The sequence below is a fragment of the Ostrinia nubilalis genome, chromosome 12, assembly GCF_963855985.1.
Source record: "Ostrinia nubilalis chromosome 12, ilOstNubi1.1, whole genome shotgun sequence".
Classification (NCBI taxonomy): Eukaryota; Metazoa; Arthropoda; class Insecta; order Lepidoptera; family Crambidae; genus Ostrinia; species Ostrinia nubilalis.
In genome coordinates, this window is record NC_087099.1 from 2,819,496 (window position 1) to 2,844,016 (window position 24,521).

At 42.8% G+C, this 24,521-nt stretch overlaps 2 protein-coding genes across 2 annotated transcripts in view; both read right to left on the bottom strand.

Annotated features, from left to right (window-relative positions):
* Positions 1-1,878: 1,878 nt before the first annotated feature.
* Positions 1,879-15,920, bottom strand: LOC135076809 (E3 ubiquitin-protein ligase RNF19B-like). The gene is made up of 7 exons (XM_063971259.1): positions 15,835-15,920; positions 11,300-11,414; positions 10,636-10,823; positions 7,644-7,785; positions 6,523-6,757; positions 4,376-4,565; positions 1,879-3,651 (listed from the first exon to the last, which is right to left on the bottom strand). Exons 1-7 carry the CDS (start codon positions 15,845-15,847, stop codon positions 3,362-3,364), a joined length of 1,173 nt encoding a protein of 390 aa, XP_063827329.1. The 5' UTR covers positions 15,848-15,920; the 3' UTR covers positions 1,879-3,361.
* Positions 15,921-16,133: 213 nt separating this feature from the next.
* The window catches only part of LOC135076646 (E3 ubiquitin-protein ligase RNF19B-like), a 47,407-nt gene continuing 39,019 nt past the window's right edge, over positions 16,134-24,521 (bottom strand). The window contains exon 3 of the mRNA XM_063971068.1: positions 16,134-16,319. Coding sequence (XP_063827138.1) covers positions 16,134-16,319 — 186 coding nt within the window. The remainder of the gene's footprint in view (positions 16,320-24,521) is intronic.

Genomic DNA, 24,521 nt, shown 5'->3' on the forward strand with positions numbered 1-24,521 from the left:
ACAGATTTGGTAGTGTTGAGTATCCAAAAAAGAATTTGTTGTGTAAATATAAAAAATAATATTAGGGGGTCAATTGGCATATAAAACGATTTAAATAAATTAAGTAAGGAGAAACATAAAAGAGTAGAAAAAAATATTGTTAATTAAAACATTATTAACAATATTTTTTTCTACTCTTAGAATTGATTTCTCTCTATTTAGAATGGATGATTGTGAATCTATTGTGTGATTATACCCCTTCCTTTATTTGAAATATGTATTAAATTTTCCGTACGGTTCCTCTTCCATATTACGTTCACTTACGCAGCTTCGCTAGCCGTGATGATCATTAAAGGCCATAAGTAAATGATTCAATATAAATAACGCCGCATCTTTTAGGGCTTCTCTGTTTATAAGTGCTATTATCACTTGCCCTGACAAGGCCGCTCATTATCGCATTTATCTTAAAAAAATCACTTATTCCAGTTCCAAAACCCAGAAAGCCAAAATATTATTAAAATTTGTAAATACCTTACCTGTCAATAATATATTTTATGTATATTTTTAGAAATAATAAGCGTAATGTGATATGTTTTAGCTACCCTGTATATTATTTATTTATATATTATGCATGAAGCAGATTAAACATTAATATAGTTGTTTAAGGTAATGAATCTTCTTTATTTTCAATAATTGGTTATTTTATTTTTACGCCTGCATAAATATTTTGGTCAAGCTACGCACATGCAGTTAAAATTGTCAAGAGCTAACCAAGTTAAACCTTTCCATTATAATCTCACAGCAAATTACACAACACTGAATTTGTGTAGCCAACTTAGAACCTGTTAAATGTATTTATGATTATTTTTATATCTCTTGACAGATAATAAGGATCAGCATTCTGTGAATTTTTGTGTACACTGCCGGTAATATGTATGCTCTCATGTAGGTACTTATTACATTTATTTACAACATTTACAAATATTAATTTGCATTGTGTTTATTTATTTTTTTATATTTATGAGTGCTTGTTATTACTACATAATATTCATTATTATTTTAATATTATCATCGTACCGTTTATTAATTTTGTTTAGAGCGTTATAGTACTGTTTTACCGAATAAATGCTTTGTCAGTTTCTCTCAATGTAAATATCGCTGTGAGGGAAAAAGACAAGTGTTTTAGTAATAACAATGTTATATTAATATTTTAGATTTTCACAAAAGAGCGTTACACCTTAATATAATACGTATTAGTCAGTTTCGTTGTTTATTATTGTGAATGTATTTCGTAAAAAATATTTAAATTCGAAGTCTGTATGTTCATTAGAATCAGGGTTGTCCATGACATTCCAGAATGCAAAGTGTATTCTATTCTTTTGATATAATTAAAAACAAAAAAACTAAGTTTTTTTCGTTAAAAAGACTTTATAATTGCAGTTTTTGTTGGTGGTTGGCTTATAAAATAAAAATTGATTGAATACAGTTTTCTACCAAAAAAGGCACCAATTTAGCCGTATATCTAAAAAAATTGTAAAAAGTAATATTATGAGCTTCATTTATCTTTGTAAATATAATAAAATGAATTAATGATAGCCTAAAATATGCTATACGAAATATGACATTGTTGAATTATAGAAACAATAAAAGTGTGTTTCAAACTAAGTAAGTACTGTAAGTCTAAAAATATAATTCTATGTAAAATATTTTTGTAGGAGCGTTGCCTACTAAATCCTATGAAATATGGGTGTATTGTATAATCGTCCAAACATAAAATAAAGATGTTAAGAAACAAGTAGTCACATTTTTTATTTTATTTTACTACGTCTCCTTTACTAGTAAAGAAGACCGATAAGAATAATTATTGAGGAATTCAGTATAATATAATAAAATAAATGATAGATTTAATCACATTTTAATCATAGTTTACATTTTATATAATTCACATAACGTAATAATTATCACTTAACATTACTTTTTGCCTACAAACGTGAAAAATTAAATAATTTAGATCATTAATAGTAATTATTATTCAAAGTATCACAAATATCGGATAGAGTAACACTGCACTGTAAGCGCGAAGCATCTATCGTAGCGGGGCTGCCAACTTCAGATTGGGGCCTTACAATACTTATCTAGTCGTGTGCTTACTTCGAATCGATACACTCTTATATTGGCACAAAGATTGGTGCATCAGTGGACAAATACTCTATCGAGAGACGGGGAGCATGCGACCTCATCATGTTCACTACGCTAGTACACTCCGGGAAGCGGCGTCCGCACTAGGGCACATCTGTCGTTGCACGATTCATTAATACTATTTCCGTTCGGATCACATCTACGTTCTCCACTGCGGCTTTCGAAACATACTCATCGGACTGCGGGACTAGAGTGCGGTGCGTCAGCGCAAAACGCATCTCGCTTCTGCTTTCTAACTCTCAATAAAACTATCAATCATATTTTTACACAACTGAGAAATTACGTATAGAGTATTTCGATCAATTTCAATCATTTTCACTTCAAACGTCCGTTTGTCCGGTGCCGGAGCGCGGTCGCGGCGGACGTATCGCCGAGGCGTCGATCACACATCATAATCGAACTGGTGAGCTGCGTTCATTCAAACCGGACATAGATCACTGATATTCTTATTACGACGTCAATTGTCCCGTTACAATGAGGGCTATCGTTTTAGCGCTCACCAGTTGGCGCCTCTGTAGTGTAAGGTCCTGTCACTTGCTAGTAGCGAAGACAGTGGCGCCGGCTGGTGAGCGCGAAAATGGTAGGAGGACTATCGCATTTGCGCTCATCAAGATGGCGCCACTGTAGAGTAAGGTCCTGTCAATCGCCAGGGGTGCCAACTGTTAAGTATAAAAACGATAGCAGTCATTCCGAATCGTCTCAGCCAAGGTTACGCGGCGGGTCGCGGCGGCGGCGCCTCAGGGTCGGGTTCGGGCGGCGCGGCGGATCCGTACAGGAACAGCGAGCGGAGGCGCGCGGCTCGCGAGGACGTGGACGGCAGGTCGTCGGGCCAGGACGCGGCGGAGGCGGCGATCACACATAATCGAACTGGTGAGCTGCGTTCATTCAAACCGGACATAGATCACTGATATTCTTATTACGACGTCAAATCATCATCATCATTTCAGCTATAGGACGTCCACTGCTGAACATAGGCCTCCCCCAATGACTTCCACATCGCACGGTTGGTAGCGGCCTGCATCCAGCGCCTTCCCGTTGCCTTTATCAGGTCGTCGGTCCACCTTGTGGGTGGACGTCCCACGCTGCGTTTTCCGGTACGTGGCCTCCATTCCAGAACCTTGCTGCCCCATCGGCGTCACGACGTCAATTGTCTCGTTACAATTCCGAATCGTCTCAGTCACGGCTACGCGGCGGGTCGCGGCGGCGGCGCCTCGGGGTCGGGTTCGGGCGGCGCGGCGGATCCGTACAGGAACAGCGAGCGGAGGCGCGCGGCTCGCGAGGACGTGGACGGCAGGTCGTCGGGCCAGGACGCGGCGGACGCGGCGGAGGCGGCGTCGGGCGCCACGTCGGCCACGTCGAGGCGCGCGGCGGCGGGCGAGGGCGCGTCGTGGCCGCCCAGCGAGCCCGCCAGCGCCGCCAGCGACGGCGCTCGTAACTCCGCGTGGTGCGAGCCCGCCGACAGCGACGCGTCACCTAAGACACGAATATCAATTCAATAACTGGCCACGCATTATGGCATCTTAGAAATAATAAAGAATCGAGTGCAATCTGCAACGCGGTGTCTTTAAACATTTCGATAAATGAATACTACTTCTAGTAGGTGATCAGTCGCTCGCGACACTGTCTCGTTATCACCGACGTCATTCCAGACTTCATCATAAATATTAAACAAACAAAACACAATCAAAAGGCACAAGAAGTTCGTTATGATGACGTCTAAAGCCTGGTCCGTGAGCACGTAGAATTTTGTCCAATGACCCCAAGCTACCCAACCTTATCGCTCACGTATAATTATATTGCTGTCGCGACTGTGCGACTGGCACCCGCAGTGAGTGTGCGAGCGCGACAGCAACATAATTACGCGCGAGCGATAAGGATGGGTAGCTTCGGGTCATTGGACAAAATTCTACGTGTTTACGGACCAGGCTTTAGCCGCATAAACAAATGCCGGCGCATCACTGCGCAGCACCACGCCGTACACGTAACTGGGACGCCTAGACATAGCGGGTGACGTCAGCGTCGAGGTCGGGCGCGTCGTCGAAGCGCGGCGGCGGCGGCTGGTACACTAGACATGGCGGGTGACGTCACTCACCGATGCTGGGCTCGAGGCGGCGCGAGGCGGCGTCGAGGTCGGGCGCGTCGTCGAAGCGCGGCGGCGGCGGCTGGTACACTAGACATGGCGGGTGACGTCACTCACCGATGCTGGGCTCGAGGCGGCGCGAGGCGGCGTCGAGGTCGGGCGCGTCGTCGAAGCGCGGCGGCGGCGGCTGGGGCCCGCAGCCGCCGGCGCGACACAGCGACACCGGCACCACGCCGTACACGTAGAACAGCAGGATCGGCACGCCGATGCCCACCGCCAGACCCGCCACCAGCGGAGACACCACCAGCTGGGGATATAACGTCACAGTTAGAAAAAAAAACGACTAAAGTTCAAGGCGATTAGCAGATCAGTCCCCCTAGACAAGTTGCATTTTTTGATCGAATCGAAAATCGAATCTGTCATAACTCCATACATAAAAAAGGTCTTTCGACCACTTTTCGACTGGTTTGCGATAACTCTCTTCAAACTATAATAACGCGACGCTAGCGCTACGTCGACCCGCCGCTCAGCAATGGCTCCGCGTCGACGCTGCGCAAGCGCTTGCAAGACATCGGCACTTGATAGATGCTAGTTCGTTCGTTTCAGCCAAGGCCTCCCCCAAGGTTTTCCACAATGAACGGTCCTGCGCTGCCCGCATCCAGGCTCTTCCCGTGACCTTTACCAGATCGTCGGTCCACCTAGTAGGAGGCCTGCCCACGCTACGTCTTCCAGCCCGATAGATGCTAGTGTGGGGGTTCTAAGGCAGGGTACTCACCTGCCATGTAGCACGTAACGTAGCATGTAACGTGTCCAACCTTCAAGTTAGTACGGCTCGTCCACGGTCGTCGCGTATCTAAAGCTCGCACACTCACTGCGGCCGCCCGTCGCACAGTCGCGACAGCAATATAATTACGCGCGAGCGATAAGGATGGGTAGCTTGGGGTCATTGGACAAAATTCTACGTGCTCACAGACCAGACTATAGCTGCGAGCTCCTGGATCCTACTGCGATCCGCCGTTGTGCACGCAGTGATACCGCCAGTCGGCGGGTCGCTGCGATCTCCCTGCGAACCACGCGCGAGCAGCTGGCAGCGGGCTAGTGCCTATGTACTCACTTGATATAGAGCTACATGACTAGATGAGTACCCTGGTTAATACTCACAGCAGCAGCGACGGCAGCGGCTACGGCAGCACGACGGCGGGCGGGCGGAGCACGACGCAGCCGGCGGTGCGCGCGGCGGCCGGCCCACAGCGGCAGCCCCACCCAATGACACTTGATAGACGCTATGTGGGGTCTTTATGGAGATTGTACCCACAGCGGCAGCCCCACCAGCAGCGAGTATCGAACGTCGTCGTCTCGTCAGCACCTGCGCTGCTTCGCCGCGGCATCAACTCTCTTCAAACTCTCTCTTCACGCCAGCGCTACGTAGATCCGACCGTTCGACGCGTTCGGCAGCCGCTTAGAGACTTCGCAGCGACGAGGTTCCGCGAGCGCTGGCAAGACAACCACACTCGATAGACGCTATGTGGGGTCTTTATGAAGTTTCTACTCACAGCAGCAGCAACGGCGGCAGCTACAGCAGCACGACGGCGGGCAGGCGGCGCACGACGCAGCCGGCGGTGCGCGCGGCGGCCGGCCCACAGCGGCAGCCCCACCAGCAGCGAGTATCGAACGTCGTCTCGGCAGCGCCTAAACTAAATAACGCGACGCCAGCGCTACGTAGATCCGACCGTTCGACGCGTTCGGCAGCCGCTTAGAGACTTCGCAGCGACGAGGTTCCGCGAGCGCTGGCAAGACAACCACACTCGATAGACGCTATGTGGGATCTTTATGCAGATTGTACTTACAGCAGCAGCGACGGCAGCGGCTACGGCAGCACGACGGCGCAGCGCGTATCGAACGTTGTCGTCTCGTCAGCGCCTGCGCTGCTTCGCCGCGGCATCAACTCTCTTCAAACTATAATAACGCGACGCCAGCGCTACGTCGATCCGCCGCTCAGCAATAGCGCCGCGTCGACGCTGCGCAAGCGCTTGCAAGGCAACGACGCTTCGCTCGAAAGATGCTATGCTGCGGTGGGCTAAGATGGGAGTTTTTATAGAGATTGTACTCACAGCAGCAGCGACGGCAGCGGCTACGGCAGCACGACGGCGGGCGGGCGGCGCACGACGCAGCCGGCGGTGCGCGCGGCGGCCGGCCCACAGCGGCAGCCCCACCCAATGACACTTGATAGACGCTAGTGTCGGGGTCCTAATAGAGGTACTCACAGCAGCAGCGACGGCAGCGGCTACAGCAGCACGACGGCGGGCGGGCGGAGCACGACGCAGCCGGCGGTGCGCGCGGCGGCCGGCCCACAGCGGCAGCCCCACCAGCAGCGCCGGCAGCGCCACGCCCGCCACGACCGCTATGCCCAGCGGCGCGCCCGCGAGCGTGCCCAGCTGCCAGAGAAGCTTCTTCTTGCGCGACCACGGCTTCTTGCCCCAGAACGTGCAGCCGCTCGGGCTGGAACACCAAGCGTTTGTGTGAAACGAAACGCAAACGGAAGGTAAGGAAAAGATGTGTGAGCGAGAGGGGAGAGGTGATATAAGATGGCGGATTGATAAGGCCCAAAACAGACGGTGAAACGCAACTGCAACTGCTAGTTACTTTTGAGTTGCATCTAAGTTTCTGCCATAGGGCTATATTTCACCGGGACACCATGGCGGCGCAACCAGTCGCCCGCTACCAACAAAACGTATACAGCTCTATAGAGAGTTACTCACCTGGTGTCCGTTTGGTTGCGCAAAGCTGTATACATTTTGTTGGTAGCGGCTACTAGTTGCGCCGCCATGGTGTCCCGGTGAAATATAGGCCATTGTGTCCGTTGAGAGACCACACATGACGCGACCAGTTTGAAACTTTCAGTTTCATTCATAAGAATCATCAGAAAGTTGCAGTTTCGTTTTACCGTCTGTTCTGGGCCTAAGAGTACGGTGTGAATACAGCAAGATTTACTTGAAACACGCATTTATTTCTTGCGACTATCCCACATTTGTTTCTAAGTGCTAAAACCTGCCGATAGATGTCGGTGTGCAGAATTAACTCGCGCTAATAAAGTACTCACTTCACACAGTTCACACCTCATATTTCAATCTTGTCGTATGAATGAAATTCACTATAAATTCAATATAGGAACTCATTATACATTTGGAACAATATGTTCCTTATGCTGATCTCATAAGGTTAATTTTTATTTAGGTAAAGTATTAACTTTGAACTTTATGTTGCTAACACCGTAGCTCAGAGTTACGGTAACAACTACTAGCTCTTAACCCAGACTCAGTCCCTAGTCATACCTCATTAGCCTACAACAAAATTTCTGTTAATCAGTAGTTTATCATGTCCTCACCTAAGGTAGTGCAGATCAGAGACCTCCTTCATGCAGAGCCAGCAGAACTCGGCGCCGCACACGCAGCACACCATGTGGTTGCACGAGCCGTCCTCCACCTTCACGATCAGCACCGAGCAGCGCGGGCACGGCTTCACTTCGCCTGCGACATACAAAATCATCATAAAGTCATTTTGACTAAAGCCCGGTCCGTGAGCACGTACGGTCAACAGCACGTCAACGTAAACACTGTGGTATCTTACGTAGTTGCGATAGGGGCGACTTTGCAACGAAAATGTATAGCTTGATGTGCTGTCGACTGTACAATTTTGTCCAATGACCCCTAGCTACCCATCCTTATCGCTCGCGCGTAATTATATTGAGTGTGCGAGCGCAATAGCAACATAATTACGCGCGAGCGATAAGGATGGGTAGCTAGGGGTCATTGGACAAAATTCTACGTGCTCACGGACCAGACTTTACATTGCAGGAGCACACCCTCTCTAATTTACTAAGGCAAGTGGAGGAATGTGTCTAAACTCCTCACACTAGCCAAACGGGTTGGGGAAGTCTGTGATGTTCAACGCCACAGAGAAAGCGAAGACAGATAGATCGGATGAATTAAGAGTGAGCCATCATAAACACAGCACAGCGAACTCACGAATGCTATTTTGTCTAGAGGGCAGGTCCTTGGGACAAAGAAAGTTGAAACTGCTGCACTCTGAAATATATCAGAAGAATATAGCAGCAGTTTGATTTTGAAGTCTTCCCTCTTTCGACTTTGTCTCGGAGGTTGGCCAGGGCCTACACTGGTTTTATTGACAATCAAGCTGTGGGTTCTACACAGGAGTTCCATCAGTAAATAGCTGTTACTGACCGTGGTAGCAGCACGGCGCTGACTCTATTGGCGCTCCAGCTGTAAATTTTACACAGCAGTTGAAGTAGTAAACAGGCGCTACTGACGTCTGCGTGGGGTGCCAGGCCGCCTTGTAGTGATAGCAGACTGAAGCTGACTTTATTGTCGGTTCAGCTGTAGACTCTAGACAGGAGTTGCACCAGTAGGAATATTTGTCACTTACCATGGTCGAAGTCTGTGTGCGAGGGCTGCGGCGCGCCGCGTCGCAGGTCTGTGAGGGGTGCCAGGCCGCCTTGCAGTGGTAGCAGAACGACGCTGACTCTATAGGCGATCCAGCTATTGATCCTAGACAGCAGTAGCACAGGGAATAGCCTGGTTACTGACCGTGGTCGAGGTCTGTGGTCGAGGTCTGTGCGCGCGGCGTCGCAGCCTTAACCGGTTCGCGTGAGGTGGCCATCTTGCAGTGGGCTGCGGCGCGCGGCGTCTAACGTCTGCGTAGGGTGCCAGGCCGCCTTGTAGTGGTAGCAGAAGACGCTGACTCTATTGGTGGTCCGTCCAGCTGTAGATTCCTTGACAGCGAATAACTGTTACTGACCGTGGTCGAGGTCTGTGTGCGAGGGCTGCGGCGCGCGCGGCGGCGGCTGGCGGCTGCGGCGCGCCGCGTCACAGGTCTGCGTGGGGTGCCAGGCCGCCTTGCAGTGGTAGCAGACGCTGACTCTATAGGCGATCCAGCTGTTGATCCTAGACAGCAGTAGCACAGGGCACAGCCTGGTTACTAACCATGGTCGAGGTCTATGCGCGAGGGCTGCGGCGCGCCGCGTCACAGGTCTGCGTGGGGTGCCAGGCCGCCTTGCAGTGGTAGCAGACGCTGACTCTATAGGCGATCCAGCTGTTGATCCTAGACAGCAGTAGCACAGGGAAGCCTGTTACTGACCGTGGTCGAGGTCTGTGTAAGGGCTGCGGCGCGCGGCGTCCAACATCTGCGTGGGGTGCCAGGCCGCCTTGCAGTGGTAGCAGACGACGCCGACTCTATAGGCTATCCAGCTGTTGATCCTAGACAGCAGTAGCACAGGGAACAGCCTGGTACTGACCGTGGTCGAGGTCTGTGTGCGAAGGCTGCGGCGCGCGCGGCGGCGGCTGGCGGCTGCGGCGCGCGGCGTCACAGGTCTGCGTGGGGTGCCAGGCCGCCTTGCAGTGGTAGCAGACGACGCCGACACCGTTGAGCAAACCGACAGCAGTAGCAAAGTACAGCATGTTACTGACCGTGGTCGAGGTCTGTGTGCGAGGGTTGCGGCGCGGCGCGGCGTCGCAAGTCTGCGTGGGGTGCCAGGCCGCCTTGCAGTGGTAGCAGACGACGCTGACTCTATAGGCGGTCCAGCTGTAGATCCTAGACAGCAGTAGCACAGGGAACCTGTTACTGACCGTGGTCGAGGTCTGTGTGCGAGGGCTGCGGCGCGCGGCGTCCAACGTCTGCGTGGGGTGCCAGGCCGCCTTGTAGTGGTAGCAGAAGACGCTGACTCTATTGGTGGTCCATCCAGCTGTAGATTCTAGACAGCGAATAACTGTTACTGACCGTGGTCGAGGTCTGTGTGCGAGGGCTGCGGCGCGCGCGGCGGCGGCTGGCGGCTGCGGCGCGCGGCGTCACAGGTCTGCGTGGGGTGCCAGGCCGCCTTGCAGTGGTAGCAGACGCTGACTCTATAGGCGATCCAGCTGTGGATCCTAGACAGCAGTAGCACAGGGAATAGCCTGGTTACTGACCGTGGTCGAGGTCTATATACGAGACCTTGGGCGCGCGGCGTCGCAGCCTTAACCGGTTCGCGTGAGGTGGCCATCTTGCAGTGGGCTGCGGCGCGCGGCGTCTAACGTCTGCGTAGGGTGCCAGGCCGCCTTGTAGTGGTAGCAGAAGACGCTGACTCTATTGGTGGTCCATCCAGCTGTAGATTCTAGACAGCGAATAGCTGTTACTGACCGTGGTCGAGGTCTGTGTGCGAGGGCTGCGGCGCGCGCGGCGGCGGCTGGCGGCTGCGGCGCGCCGCGTCACAAGTCTGCGTGGGGTGCCAGGCCGCCTTGCAGTGGTAGCAGAACGACACTGACTCTATAGGCTATCCAGCTGTTGATCCTAGACAGCAGTAGCACAGGGAACAGCCTGTTACTGACCGTGGTCGAGGTCTGTGTGCGAGGGCTGCGGCGCGCGCGGCGGCGGTTGGCGGCTGCGGCGCGCGGCGTCACAGGTCTGCGTAGGATGCCAGGCCGCCTTGCAGTGGTAGCAGAATGACGCTCCACAACCCGGCGCTAGGCACGTAAGCTTCGGGCATGATGCGCAGCCCGTCGCCACTACCGCGAAACTGGAAATAGGACGCTTTGTTAGTTTTGAAAACACAGTTGATTTTCTTTAAAAAGGCGGGATGTATTGATAACTTGTAAAAGCTGCGTGATATTGGCGGAACAGTGTGCCCTGTGGCGAAAATACACAAGTTCATCACCATTAATAAAAGAAGAAGATGTTGCGATGTTAATGTCACTTACAATCAAGCGACAGAGAAACCAGTTTCCCTCTTGTTAAAATGAATTGGAATGTTTTTTCATAAGGGGCAAGAATTGGATTAGAATGCATTTAAAGAATTACTGGAAAGCGTGAATTATTTGATTTCTGTAGTATCACTTCAGACACCTCTTATCAACTTCAAACGTAAACTGTAACTGAGCTAACGTCAGAGGCAAAACGAAACAAAAGAACATTATCAAAACTGTGAAAACTACATCGCACTTCTCTTCATCATCATCAATCATTGAATCCTCATCATCATCAGTCTTTACTGACCTACAGTCGGGCGCGGGGCACCACCTCGTGTCGGGGTCGGCGGCGAGCGCGCGCCGCACCGAGAACTCTTCATATTTCTCGTACAGCACAGGGTTGTCCACGATTCGATGTACATCTGTAAACAAAATATGATGATAACATAAATTTACATTTGATCTAGCTTCTGCCCTCGGCTTTCGCCTGCGTGAAATTAAATTGAACTGCTACAACTGTTCTAGTCTTTACGTGAGAGAGTAACAAAAATACAATCATGCATCCCCAAAAACTTTCAGATCTATAATATTAACAGGATTTCTTGTGATATTCCTTATCAACAAGGGCACCCTGTGTCCTGTTTACTTTGTGTCCTATTTAGTGTTGCTTGGAAGCACTGAGGTGACATGCGCTTCTATCAAAGCGGTCAGACAGCCTAAGGTCCACAGAAGGAAATTGCGAACACATCCAAGTTTGATTAGGAAGTTTTGTAGCTTTTTAGCAAAGAAACATAATAAAAATTACAAAGGGTATGCAAATTAAGGTATTACATAGCGTTTTGCTTCAACATCATCATTAGGGTTTGGAACAATGTGTGAATGATAAAGTGGGGTTGCCCCATGATAATTAAAAACAGTCGGCAACAGATAAAAGGACCAAAAATAAACGCCAATAGCAAATGACAATGACTGCGACAATTAGTGACGATGGTGATAAGGTTTATTCAATGTGATACCTTTTTATTGGAAAAAGTTTTATTGATATGGATATTTAGGATATCCACCATTTATAGCTTTCAAGTAAGAACCATGAATCATACACGTACCTAAGTTCTAACATATTACTCACATCACGAAAGCTTGTCGCGACTAGTTATAAAATATACATATGTATGAGTAATAGAACTATTTCCAGAGGTTCCGTCTGGCTGTATTATCGATCTGTCTGGATTCTTTGTTGGCGGGGTAGTTAAATCTAATCTCCAAAAAAGACTGACGTTAGGAAATGATCTTTTTATGCTCGGAAACTAATAGAGTACCTACTTATCTAAATCGGGCTGCCTATTTCAGAAAACTTGAACTAACTTAGGGAAAATGTTAAAACTTTTATTGCAAGATATTTTACGCTATTCTGTTCTAAATAGAGTCCAGATTACTTCCTGGTAGGTAAAATACAGCGCTTATTTTTTAACAATAAAATTATTGGCGTCTCTGGGATCATTGATAAAATACTACATTGATATCATAATCCAATTGAATACTGCAGAACATATTGCAGAAAAACATTTACATGTTTTCTAGGGGCCATAATAAAATAAATAAGCAGTTAATGTACTATTTTGAATCTAGGCGAAATAAACACGTGAAATGATAAATATGCTAATAAATTTTAAGGAGCACTCGTGTGATCAGATCAACACATTATAACAAATATCATGCATTAGCTTAGGCTAAAATAAGACTCGAATATAGTTCGACCAATACTCTGAAATAACGCCGGTCGTTCCTACATGTCGCGTCAAACTATTGAGGAAAACGAGGCAAATGTTAAGCCACAAATGTGACATTTGAGACAGCCTAGACCTTTTAGTAATTTTACAAACTTAGTAGGTACCTATCTACAAAAATAAAAACACAATTGTGTTTCTTAAAAACATTCAAAATCTCAATTTAACATTCGAAAGATCAAATTTTATTTTCATAATTAACTACGCGATAGGTTTAATTTGTATTTTTTTTTTACATTAGTAAAAGTGAAACTCACTTGCTTTTGTATTTGGTGAAGCTTCCTAAGGACAGTGCCAGGGTCTGGACCAAGTGTTGCCCAGAATCAACTCATAGTGCATTTTGTTCCTCAGGCCTATACTAATGTGTAAACCGAAGCGCACTGAAATCTATCCCTGGAGTTAAGAGAAAAAAAGAGTTTTGTTTCGAATTGATCGTTTATAAAGAATGTCGAAGTCGTACTAAAGTACGGTGTACGGATGCAGTATGGTTAAGTTCAACATATCGCGTGTTATTTTATGCCACAATCGCAAAATCTTATGCTTAGTACGTATACATCGATGATATTTTGTATGTAAATAATTCAAAACAAAACTCTTTTTTTCTCTTAACTCCAGGGATAGATTTCAGTGCGCTCCGGTTTATAAATTAGTATTGGCCTGAGGAACAAAATGCACTATGGTTTCATTCTGGGCAGCACTTGGTCCAACTTCCATACATGGATTGGCACTGTCCTTTAAAGTATTATGTAATGTGTATCCGTTTCATTAATTTTAACGCGCTTTTTAAATCATAATGACCATGTATTTGTAAGTTTGTAAAATAAAGATAAAAAACCATTATCCGGTCAACCCAAATTCCAAAACACAATTTGGATTTAATTGGACGCCACTGGCAGAATTAATTTTGTAAAAACCTAATTGGTTAACTTTCAGTCAAGATGCTTAGTATATCTTCATTTGGATCTAGATTATATTAAAGATACAGAGCTTCACCATCTACTTATAAACATAAACATTGACATAAATTAAAAGACCGAATTTTAAAAACACCTGCAAATAACTGGTTTAGTAGCGTTTAGTAAAGTTATTACGAAAATATAAACTGAGCTGTAATTTATGTGATTGCATTTTTTATTACAAGTAATAGTATATTAGGTATTTCGTATACTAATATCCTGTTTCCTGTATAAGATATACACGTGGAACATTAATTACAATCACATATAATATAAACCCCAAAAGGAAGAGCTGGATAATTGACAATTACGGTTTATTTACTAACCAGTCGTGACTCTCGCATCTACACAAATTGGGTACAAATGATAATGTCTCTTTAAAGATATGATCGAAATTTACTTTACTTTTGTTTCATATTTTTGATGCTGTTTTGTGTCGCTGAATAAAATATTTCATTTTCATTTTTAAATTACTTTGTTCGTTCGTTCGTTTCAGCCAAATGACGTCCACGCTGCCTCCCCCAAGGATTTCCATAAAGAAATTACTTATTAGAAATCTGGGGGCACGGCAGTGCCCCCACCAAGTCGAGCAAAAAAGCGGCACGGCCGTACCATCCTTTTCTCGAAGCAATTCAGGCCATTTTCGACTGCCTGTAACTTCGTTGTGGATAAAACTAGAAGGCTGAATTCTCATTAGCTATGCAGGCATTGTAAAGACACGGTATATTTAAAATTTCATTCAATTTGAACCAGTAGTTTAAGAATTATAACGGGTCAAAGTTACTTAATTTTGTCACTCACTGACTCACTGACTCACTGACTGACTCACCGATCATCAAAATTCTAAGGCACTTCTAGCAGACCTAGAAGCTTCAAATTTGGAATATAAGTAGTGTTTGGTGTATGAATCAAGGAAAAACTAAAATATTTGGGGGCACGGTAGTGCAACCGCCAAGTCGAGTAAAATTTTTCAATTTCGGTCCAGTTTTCTAGATACATAACTGCTGTCTACAAAATACAAAAAGAAATGAGATCCCATCAAAAACAATACTTGTCAAAAAAACCAAGTCTCGCAACTCAGTTGTTCTACGGTAAAAAGTTGTGAGATCCATGTAATACCAAGTCCAGGCCAGGAAATCTTTAACGTTTTACATAAATATATTGACTTGGCCATCGCATGAAAACACGTGTAAATTAAATTATTTAGTGCGATGGCCTAGTCAATATATTTATGTAAAAGGTTAAAGATTTCCTGGCCTGGACTTGGTATTACATGGATCTCACAACTTTTTACCGTAGAACAACTGAGTTGCGAGACTTGGTTTTTTTGACAAGTATTGTTTTTGATGGGTGAATTATTTTCTGACCATGACTCTGACCGTATGAAGGGCAGCCAATAACACGTAAACGCCTCACCAGTAACAATGCAATCGATTAGGCCCAGTATTTTTTTGCAGCTACATATAAATTTTATAATCAGCATTAATATTATTTTACGCTGAGATAAGACTTCTGTGAAAAGTCGATTCATGGTGAACGTGCGCCTGAGTCAGGCCATTAAAGCAATCACAGCTTCAAGAAAGTTACAAATCACATTATTGGGGTGAAATATCAGCATTTATTTACGGATATGACTCAGGGTTTTGCAATTTGAGAGGAGATTTCAATAATTAAGTTGTTTAAATTCGAGTTCATCTTCTATAGATTAATTAAACAGAAGTTTTCCAAGTACGTACAGCTAAGACAGCTTTTTATTTCGGCACCCTTAAGTTAAACTATTTCGGGATTTATTATGTTTGGTTTGGTAAGGAAAAACCTTGATGTTATCCTTGAATCACTTTTCGATTCGTCTATTTATAGATCACATGTGATTATTATTTATGAAGGATGTTATATTTCTTTTATGGTAGAGGTGTCTTAGTATTGGACCGTCATAACCTGAAGCCGCCATAGAAGCATGGCAACCGCGACCAAAGGGCGTACAGACTACAGAACTGATGGGTGGTGGCCGATGACAGGCTTCGAAGATATCCATGGATGATGAGATACAGGCGCAGACTGAATTCGCATAGCGGTGGAAAAGACGACTATACACTGACCTGATGGGTGCATGCTTTCGTGGCAGACGGGGCAGTTGACAGGTACCTGCGCCTCGAAGATCTCTATGGCGATGTACTGGCGCAGTGAGAACTCACAGCAGCAATTGAAGAAACAATATAATACCATAGGTCTCTATAGAGTTGGCACTAACCTGATGGGTGCATGCTTTCGTGGCAGACGGGGCAGTTGACAGGTACCCGCGCCTCGAAGATCTCTATGGCGATGTACTGGCGCAGGGAGAACTCACAGCAGTAATTGAAGAAACAATATAATACCATAGGTCTCTATAGAGTTGGCACTAACCTGATGGGTGCATGCTTTCGTGGCAGACGGGGCAGTTGACAGGTACCCGCGCCTCGAAGATCTCTATGGCGAGGTACTGGCGCAGGCAGGACTCGCAGCAGCGGTGGAAGCAGCCAGCCAGCCGCACCACGCTGGCGGACGTCACCGCCGTCAGGCATAGTGGACACTCGAGCCCTTCGCTCTGTAAGAAGGAGACACAGAACGTGAGAAAAGATGGATCCTATATGAGTAAAATTATAAACCTTACACGTTTTTCATATTAATTGTTCAATACTGAATAAATAAAGATTTCCAAAGTTAGACAAATAACGTTACGCCTACGCCCCATTAGATCGCCTTATTACTGAGCCTCCTTAAACGTTATTTTCGTTAATTACGTCTGTATTATTGATAGTTTACTTTGTTATTTTTACTTTATTTTCCATTAAATGGTTTAACCACTTGGCAGCCCGCATGGCCAAATGGCCATGTAATATTTTAAACACGAACGCATTTTCAGTCAGAAAATAGGGCGTTCTTTTGGCAACACGACCATGTAGACACTTTTTTGAAATAAAAATACATTGTGTGCACTGATGCAGTTTTACAAAGTAACGTTCCGAAACAATGCACCATAAATGTTGCCGCTAACGATAGCATAAAATGCACATTACGCAAGATGACCTAATAATAATTAACTGAGCCTAAGCATGCATGAGGATATTTTGCATGTTACAAGTTTATTTATGCCTCCGAATTAATTCTTATCACGCTATAATAACAATCGTCGTTTTAATTATGTAAGCAATCAGAGCCCATTAATATGTTTCAAAACTAATAGCGTTTTGTTTTCGTGCTAGCCGCAGCGCAACAGCGGTCTGGCGGCGCATACCTATAATGTGATCTCAGTCTTTGAGAATTTATTAATCGAGTAAGTAAATCGCCTAGTCATTACGAGTTTACAATACAGTACTTCTAGCAAGATGAAAGTATACTGGACACTTGGACTAGCGTCAGAGCAGTCGGTAGATTAGAAGGTAGACACACAAACAGATGTAAAGAAAATGTAATGAAAATAAAGTAACGATTAGGTTCCCCAATAATCGTGTCATATTGTAACTGCAGGCCTCTTTATTATAATATCGCTCGTTATCTCATCGTAATTTCATTTATCAGAAACAATAATTGTTGATACTTTTTATTGTTCATGCAACAACAAAAAAAAAAACAAATCTGAGATTGGTTTATGAATCGGCATATGAGTGAAAATGTGCATGCATGCCACATGCAGAGCCACCAAACGTAACGCACGGCCTCTCGACCAATTGGATCGAATCAATTGTTACTGATACGCTCTACCTATCGTCAAAGGATTGTTGTAATTGCAATTAATTAATGTTCACCCGTTTTCGACACCTTGATGCAAGTGTCAATAGGTCCTTAATTCCGTACCGACAATAGCGTCGATGCTACACCAAGCTAAACTCTGTTACATGCAATGTCCTTAGTTGTAGTTGTAATGGGTAAAACAAAGATGGAGGCTATTATACCTATCTACAAGCGGATTGTATCTGACATTTTAACCACACCTTTTATTCAGTATCCTACATAAAGTTAATTAATAACTTGGCCAGACTGCTGAATAAAATATTACAAAGCAACGACACGATTCTACAGGTGAGTGTAATGAACTCATGTCAGTAAACAATCATTTTTTAGAACAGGAACTCGATTTCGAACGGTCAAAGCACTTGCTAGAAAAAAGCTCTTCTGGGTAGAGACGCTTAAAAAGTTTATGCAGGGTCGTCGTTACTATGGCAGAGTTGGTAATATACATTTTGTTTAATTTATTGGTAATTGCTTCAAAATTGTTGGAAACACTTTTGCTCTTGACTGTTCATACGTTTATTCAGAACTAGGTACGCTACGGATGTATTTATGAGATGATTTATTTTGACAGCTTGATGGTGTGGTGATATGCCAAAGCGCCGATTCCCAGTCGCATTAATTTAGAAAACAAACATTATGAAATCATCTACATCGCCCATTGTCCTGTGGATGTAGTTTTCTCAATTCAATATCTTTGGTCTGCTTTATTTATTCGTAACCTGGCTGTCCTACCCTGGTTTTGTATGATTTGACGTGTATTTTAATCATTGGACACAACCTCGTACAGTGTGATTATTAGATTGTATGTGATGATGACTACAAGAAGGTAGATAATGGCCGATGAACCCGACATACCGTGTGACGCTAGTTTTACTGTTACTACTCATACCTACTTCAATCAAACGAGCATTGCCGTGCTGCTTTTTAGATACCCGACACTACATGGTTTACCCTTTTCCAAATAAACGGTAAACGAACCATAACGGCATAGTTACCCACATATTTGCTTAAAATGACGACACGCTACATTTGAAACAGTAAAAATTAACTGTGTAATTCGCGTAATACAGTATTAAGATATCGATTTATGAATGCAATCGGCTTGTTACCCATTAACTATTAAGAGGTAACTGCGCGGTAGGTATAATTTTATTGATCATTTGAATGCAAAAGTGTTATATCGACGTGCCGTGCGTGCGTCTGACATTATTTGCTTCACCTCAAAAGCTTTTTACGTGTATCTGTATTACGTAAAACACCGCTAACGGAGTTTCACTCCCAATTCCAACATACTACATATCAACTAGGTACATAACTAGCTAGCTACTCATTTCATACCAGAGCCTTGAAAGGGAATATAAATAATACCAAGAAATGAAAAACAATTTCTTTTGAGACATTTTTCCGGGAATCCGAGAAAACGTAATAATAGAACTTTCCCCGAAGTAGGTACGTCAGTTAAAGAGAAAAACATTTTCCACGAGATCAATGGAAAATATTTCGCAATAAACAAGTTACGGAGCGAATAGCTTTGAACATTTGTTTGGAGACTTAGCACTCCAAAGCTTGAATCCGAAAACACTATTCTGCGAAATTGGTTACACCCACCACAGGTTCTAAATACAGGGTGAATAGAAAGCAGTATAAATTTAAATACTTGTTCAAAATAAATGCCTAGCGAATTATCAAGGTTCATATTATGTAGAGTCACCAATGAAACGATTTGGTAGAATCATGTTCACGCATAAATTTAGTTAGTTTTGTTTCTAAGAGGAAAACTATTACTATCATGTCTCAACTATGTTATAGTTCCACAATAATTTCTAACTAATGTATAATCTAATAATTCCCTTCTAGAAAGAGCTTATCAGAGATTCTATGTAGGTTCTCAGTTTGTGGAATCGACGCTATCCTATTTCCAATAAAGGTTTTCGTTGTAAGTATCCGTAAGTCCGTACTAAAATAATAGGTACCTAGCTAACTCAAATGACGAAGGTAAAAAATATTCGCCTGAAATTCCCAATTACCTACCTATTTTATTTTCAATCTATTTTATTAAGAGTAGAAATGTTTTATTCATTAATATTCAGTTTAAAAATTTTAAACTAAATATTGAAGTCTTATTCCTTGGGTATATGTAGATTAGACATAAAGATGACATTCATCTGTTAGTTTTTTGTTTTTGTGGCAATTAATATAATTAATACTCCAGAATTACCTTCGGGTCGGAGAAGTTTAGATTTTACATATGAGATAGGCGGTGATACTTCATCGTTAAATTATTCGAAGGGTGAACATAACATAATGTAATGAGTATAGCATAGTTATGTCATGATGAGTCATATACGGTGACTATAACTTACTGTTGTGCAGCTGACCAAATTAGTTGTCTGTCTGTGCCAAGCATGTTCTACTTAATGTCACACGCATTGCCTCTATTGAGTTACTGTTGCGGTTTATCTCACAACCACATTTGGATGTATTCGTGTCCATTCAAAATTCAAATAATTATCTTATCAGTGTATTAAAATAATCTCGCGTTACATTAATATCTTTCGTCACGTCTATTTTTAAGCAACTTCGAAAAAACATTCTTGATGATTTTTGTTTTAGTTGACCGATGAAATCAGAAAACTGACGATAACCTTTGGAGAATAACGAAAACCGGCTAATAACGCCGATTTCACTTGTAACCTTTATTAAAAACTAGCTGACCCGGCGAACTTTGTTCCGCCTTAATGGCAATAAGTTAGCAGACTTTTTTTTTAATTTCGAACGGGATAAAAAGTATCCTATGTCCTTCTCCTGGCTCTAAACTACCTACCTGACAATATTCAGCTAAATCGGTTCAGCCGTTCTTGAGTTATAAGTGGAGTAACTAACACGACTTTCTTTTATATATATATAGATATAGATAATGATTCTTACACCAAATATGTACGAGCCACAAATCTAACAAAATCGTATAAATCGAATTGGAATTCTAATGCTTCAAAATTACGCTTCCTTTGCACGCTGCCTTAGCTCACTTTAAAGATTTATTATAAAACATGCATCGTTGTAGCTTTAAACATTCGGGGATATCCGTGAACACATTCTCCTGAAACATAACACAATCAACCTTATTGTCCGCGTAAATTGTATCCCTTACTTTCAAAAACTTCGTTTGCTTAATGAGTCAATTACAGTACTCACAAGGTTAACTCATTGTCCTTTAAGGAAAAAGTAGAGTTCGTAATGTACGAGTATTACGAATTTCCGACCATATCGCATTGCATTTCTAAGAATGCTAAAAGCGGGAGCTGGCTGGCCAGAGGAGTGACCGAGCGCATTAGACACACAGTGTCAGACACCCGACTAGGGCTGTCATCATTGAAACTGCCGTTACCAGACGAACCATTCAAAAAACTTTTTACTAGAAAAATTTCATTAAGACACTATTTTGAGACCCATATCCGAGCGCTCTACCATGAAAACTAAAAAAAATTCAAGATTTATGATGGTAACCCTACTTTCGCATACTATTAGGTATTCTGAGTCTTCGCTTCGATTCGATGGTAAGATAGTGTACTCTGGATACGTATCAAATATTCAATTGTTGGAACCAGCTCAATACTGGGAAGTGCTTATAAGGTATTACTTCATATCTCCAACCCCTGCTTGTTGAATAGGTTTACCTCAAAATCTACAGCAGGGAATTTTCTAGGAGTTTTACCTAACTAATGACGCAAGAGGAAGGTATAATAACCTATAACATAATAATGCGTACCCACGTTCGGGGTTAGTACTTAATTAAAAAGTTATTTCTAACTGTCGAATACCTATGTTGATAACATCTTTATCATTTTGTTCTAGGATCAGCAATATTTATAGTTTTAAACCACTTAATCTCAGTGCATGTGCTACACAGTGCAGCAAGAGAAAGGCAGTTTTGTCTGCTAGTTACGACATACGCGTTAAAGGTAAGCAAGCCACTCAACCGGCTAGTTTCTTCTCCGCTTCTACCATGGACTAGTAATAAAAAAATTTTGCAAGTATGTACTTTGTAAAAATTTCAATACCCTTTTTAGAACATTTTTATCCTCCGAGAAATAGATTAATAAAATGTGTTGTTAAGCACGACTCTATCTACATATTATGTATTATAAATACATAAAAGTATTTTCAATACATATACTTGTTTTTACTTATTTGTTGTTGACAGTATATCGCGAATTCCAACAATTCGAAGGCTATTGTAAATCTGATTTAAAATCCATTCAACAGGCAGGAGCTTTTCCGCAGTGCCGTATAAGGAAAAAGTGCGTAGACTACTTGTCCTTGCATCGTTTTGACAAGATGTTATTATTTCTTTAATTATACGTATGTCAGAATAATATTCATTGATATTTAAGATGTTTTATGGATAGATTGTTATTTGTGATATCTTTTACTAAATGAAAACCACTCTAATAAACATCTGTAGCCAACTGTATCGTTTTTAATAAGCATTATACGAAGAATCAGACAAAGTAACTCTAAAACAATATTGATAATATCAGCATTCATTCCAATAAGAACTCTATTATTCAAGCCTGAATTCCAGGGTGAAGTTTTTTCTATAATAAGAAGGAAAATTCCACGCGTGTTCGAAGTTTCTAGACAATAATTGGTGTGCTTGTTATTTTGAGACATTCGAACGATACATAACTTTATCATAAATAATAACATTAAATTCCTAAAATAAATACATTTGTAATTGATAACTCATTTGACATTTACCTCGCCATGCATTTTGATGATAATGACACTTTCGAAGTCTTGCAAAGCTCCAGAATTATAACTAAGCCCCAGAATGCTAGAATACCTAGTAGCTAAGTGTTACCAAGTATAAGCCAGAGTCGAGGAACAAATTACAAGTCACCTCAAACAACTAACTTATGAAACAGGTTCTAGAGTAGAACAGAATGGGCGACATGTTACGTATCAACTTTCTGGACCACATCGCAAAATCATGTCGTGTCCACACACAGTAGTGTGGACAACTCTCTTCAGTGGACTTTTCCTGCATTAAAAATGAGCAAAGTAAATATATTTAAATGTATTTCGTTGCACTATTATTAGTATTACTTAATTAATCTATACTAATATTATAAAGCTGAAGAGTTTGTTTGTTTGTTTGTTTGGTTGAACGCGCTAATCTCAGGAACTACTGGACCGATTTGAAAAATTCTTTTTGTGTTGGATAGCCCGTTAGTTCCTGAAGGCTTTAGGCTATTTATCATCACACTAAGACCAATAGGAGCGGAGCACCAATCAAGAATATTTCAAATCAGTGAATTTTTTCCTTTTGAGAGCTGACGCTGCGTAAACGGTTAAAGTTTCGCAAAAATCATGTATGACAGGATTGTTCCCCTTTAAAAGTTCTTTAAAAAAGTCCGCGGTAGCATATGTCTATCTTTTAAGGTTGGCTCATAGTAACCATTTTTATGCAAAAAAAATCTGTTTTAAAATAATGCATTATTTGCGAAGGTGTTTTTATAAACATGATATTAATCCTTATCCAAATAAATAAATTATTCACCACAAGTATTTAATTTTAAACATTCTTGCCCTTTACACCATTCGATTTCAATAAATATCTTAGGAGATATCGCAGTTTTAAAATCACATCGCAGCAAAATAATGATCAAGTACTACGCGCGCTACTGATGGATCAATGCACAGCCTAAACCGCTGATCGTAAAGACCTGAAACTTGGACAGTGTGTTCTTTGTATGACGTAAGCATCTGATAAGAAAGGATTTTCCAAAATTCTACCCCTAAGGAGGTAAAAAGGAGGGGCAAAGTTTGTATGAAATAACGAGATTCCTTCGTCCAATCTACTTAAAATTTTGCATAAGCATTCTATAACAGAATTAATGGAAGACGTGTTTCGTATTTTAGTGAAATGCACCCCCTAACTATGTTAAAAAGGGGTAGAAAGTTATTTTAGTGGTGATTTGCTTCAAAGTTGATATTAATTACTTATTAGTGCATTTTTTTACAATCATGACGTCATGTTAACGACTACCATACTCTAGAGTGGGTGCCCGCTGCGTGCGCTCGCCCAACAATGCATAGTAATGCATGAAAGTCATGCCGCGGGCACCTGCTTGCGCTGTATACATAAACTCATTTTCGCGCGAGAGTTTTGGCGGAGGCCCTTGAGGTAGTGGGAGTAGTCTTGAGGAAAAGCTTCTTCTCCCACGGCCAGTGGCATGCTGGAAGCTTGGTAATTCTAGCACCCGTAGGAAAATATAAAAAAAAGTTTACCAATAATACTGCGGTAGGTGTAGTTTTCGATTTCGTTGTAAAAAAATAATACCACCGAGTAACTTTCACCGGATCAAAGGCCGAGCTGCATATTCATAAAATATAAGAAAAAAATATTTTCATGTTTATTTAACCTGATTTTTATATTTTAAAAGTATTCAAACATTTAGATTTAAATAACGTTAAAACATTTAAAAATAATCGTATGAGAACGTTTTCGACTTCTCCACGGACGAAGTCGCGGGCAAAAGCTATTTGTAAAATAATTAGACTAAATTATTAAAAGTGCCTACCCAAAGTCATTATTCCACGCGGACGAAGTCGCGGGCACAGCTAGTTTCAATATAATGGTCTAAAAGTAAAAAAAAATGCAAGGTGCCTGCGGTGATAAAAAATATTAACTCCAGATTTATGTAAAAAAAAACAGCTGGACTAATAAATTGATAAGTTATTTTGTACTTTTTGGAGGAAAAACACCCTAAAAACCAGATGATGACTTGATGAATATTAAATTGGTCACGTGAAAATAATACAATTTTCATTTAATCACAACGGTATCATTATTTCTGTTATTTGATTATTTATACGGCTGTTGGAGACTTAATGAATACAAGCTTCAGCACGCGACTATTCTCGCGTGAGATTAGATCTGTCACCGAAAGTCTGTTTCGCACATATCGCCTTTATCTCTAACTGGAAGACGACGAACTCTCCTTTGAAT

What these genes read in the sequence shown, in the direction of transcription:
- LOC135076809 (XM_063971259.1), bottom strand. An exon ending in GCACACAGACCTCGACCACG is followed by an intron (nt 7,786 to 10,635) that starts GTCAGTAACAGG and finishes TGTATGTCGCAG; the next exon opens with GCGAAGTGAAGCCGTGCCCG. An exon ending in CCGCCTCGAGCCCAGCATCG is followed by an intron (nt 3,652 to 4,375) that starts GTGAGTGACGTC and finishes TTCGTGTCTTAG; the next exon opens with GTGACGCGTCGCTGTCGGCG.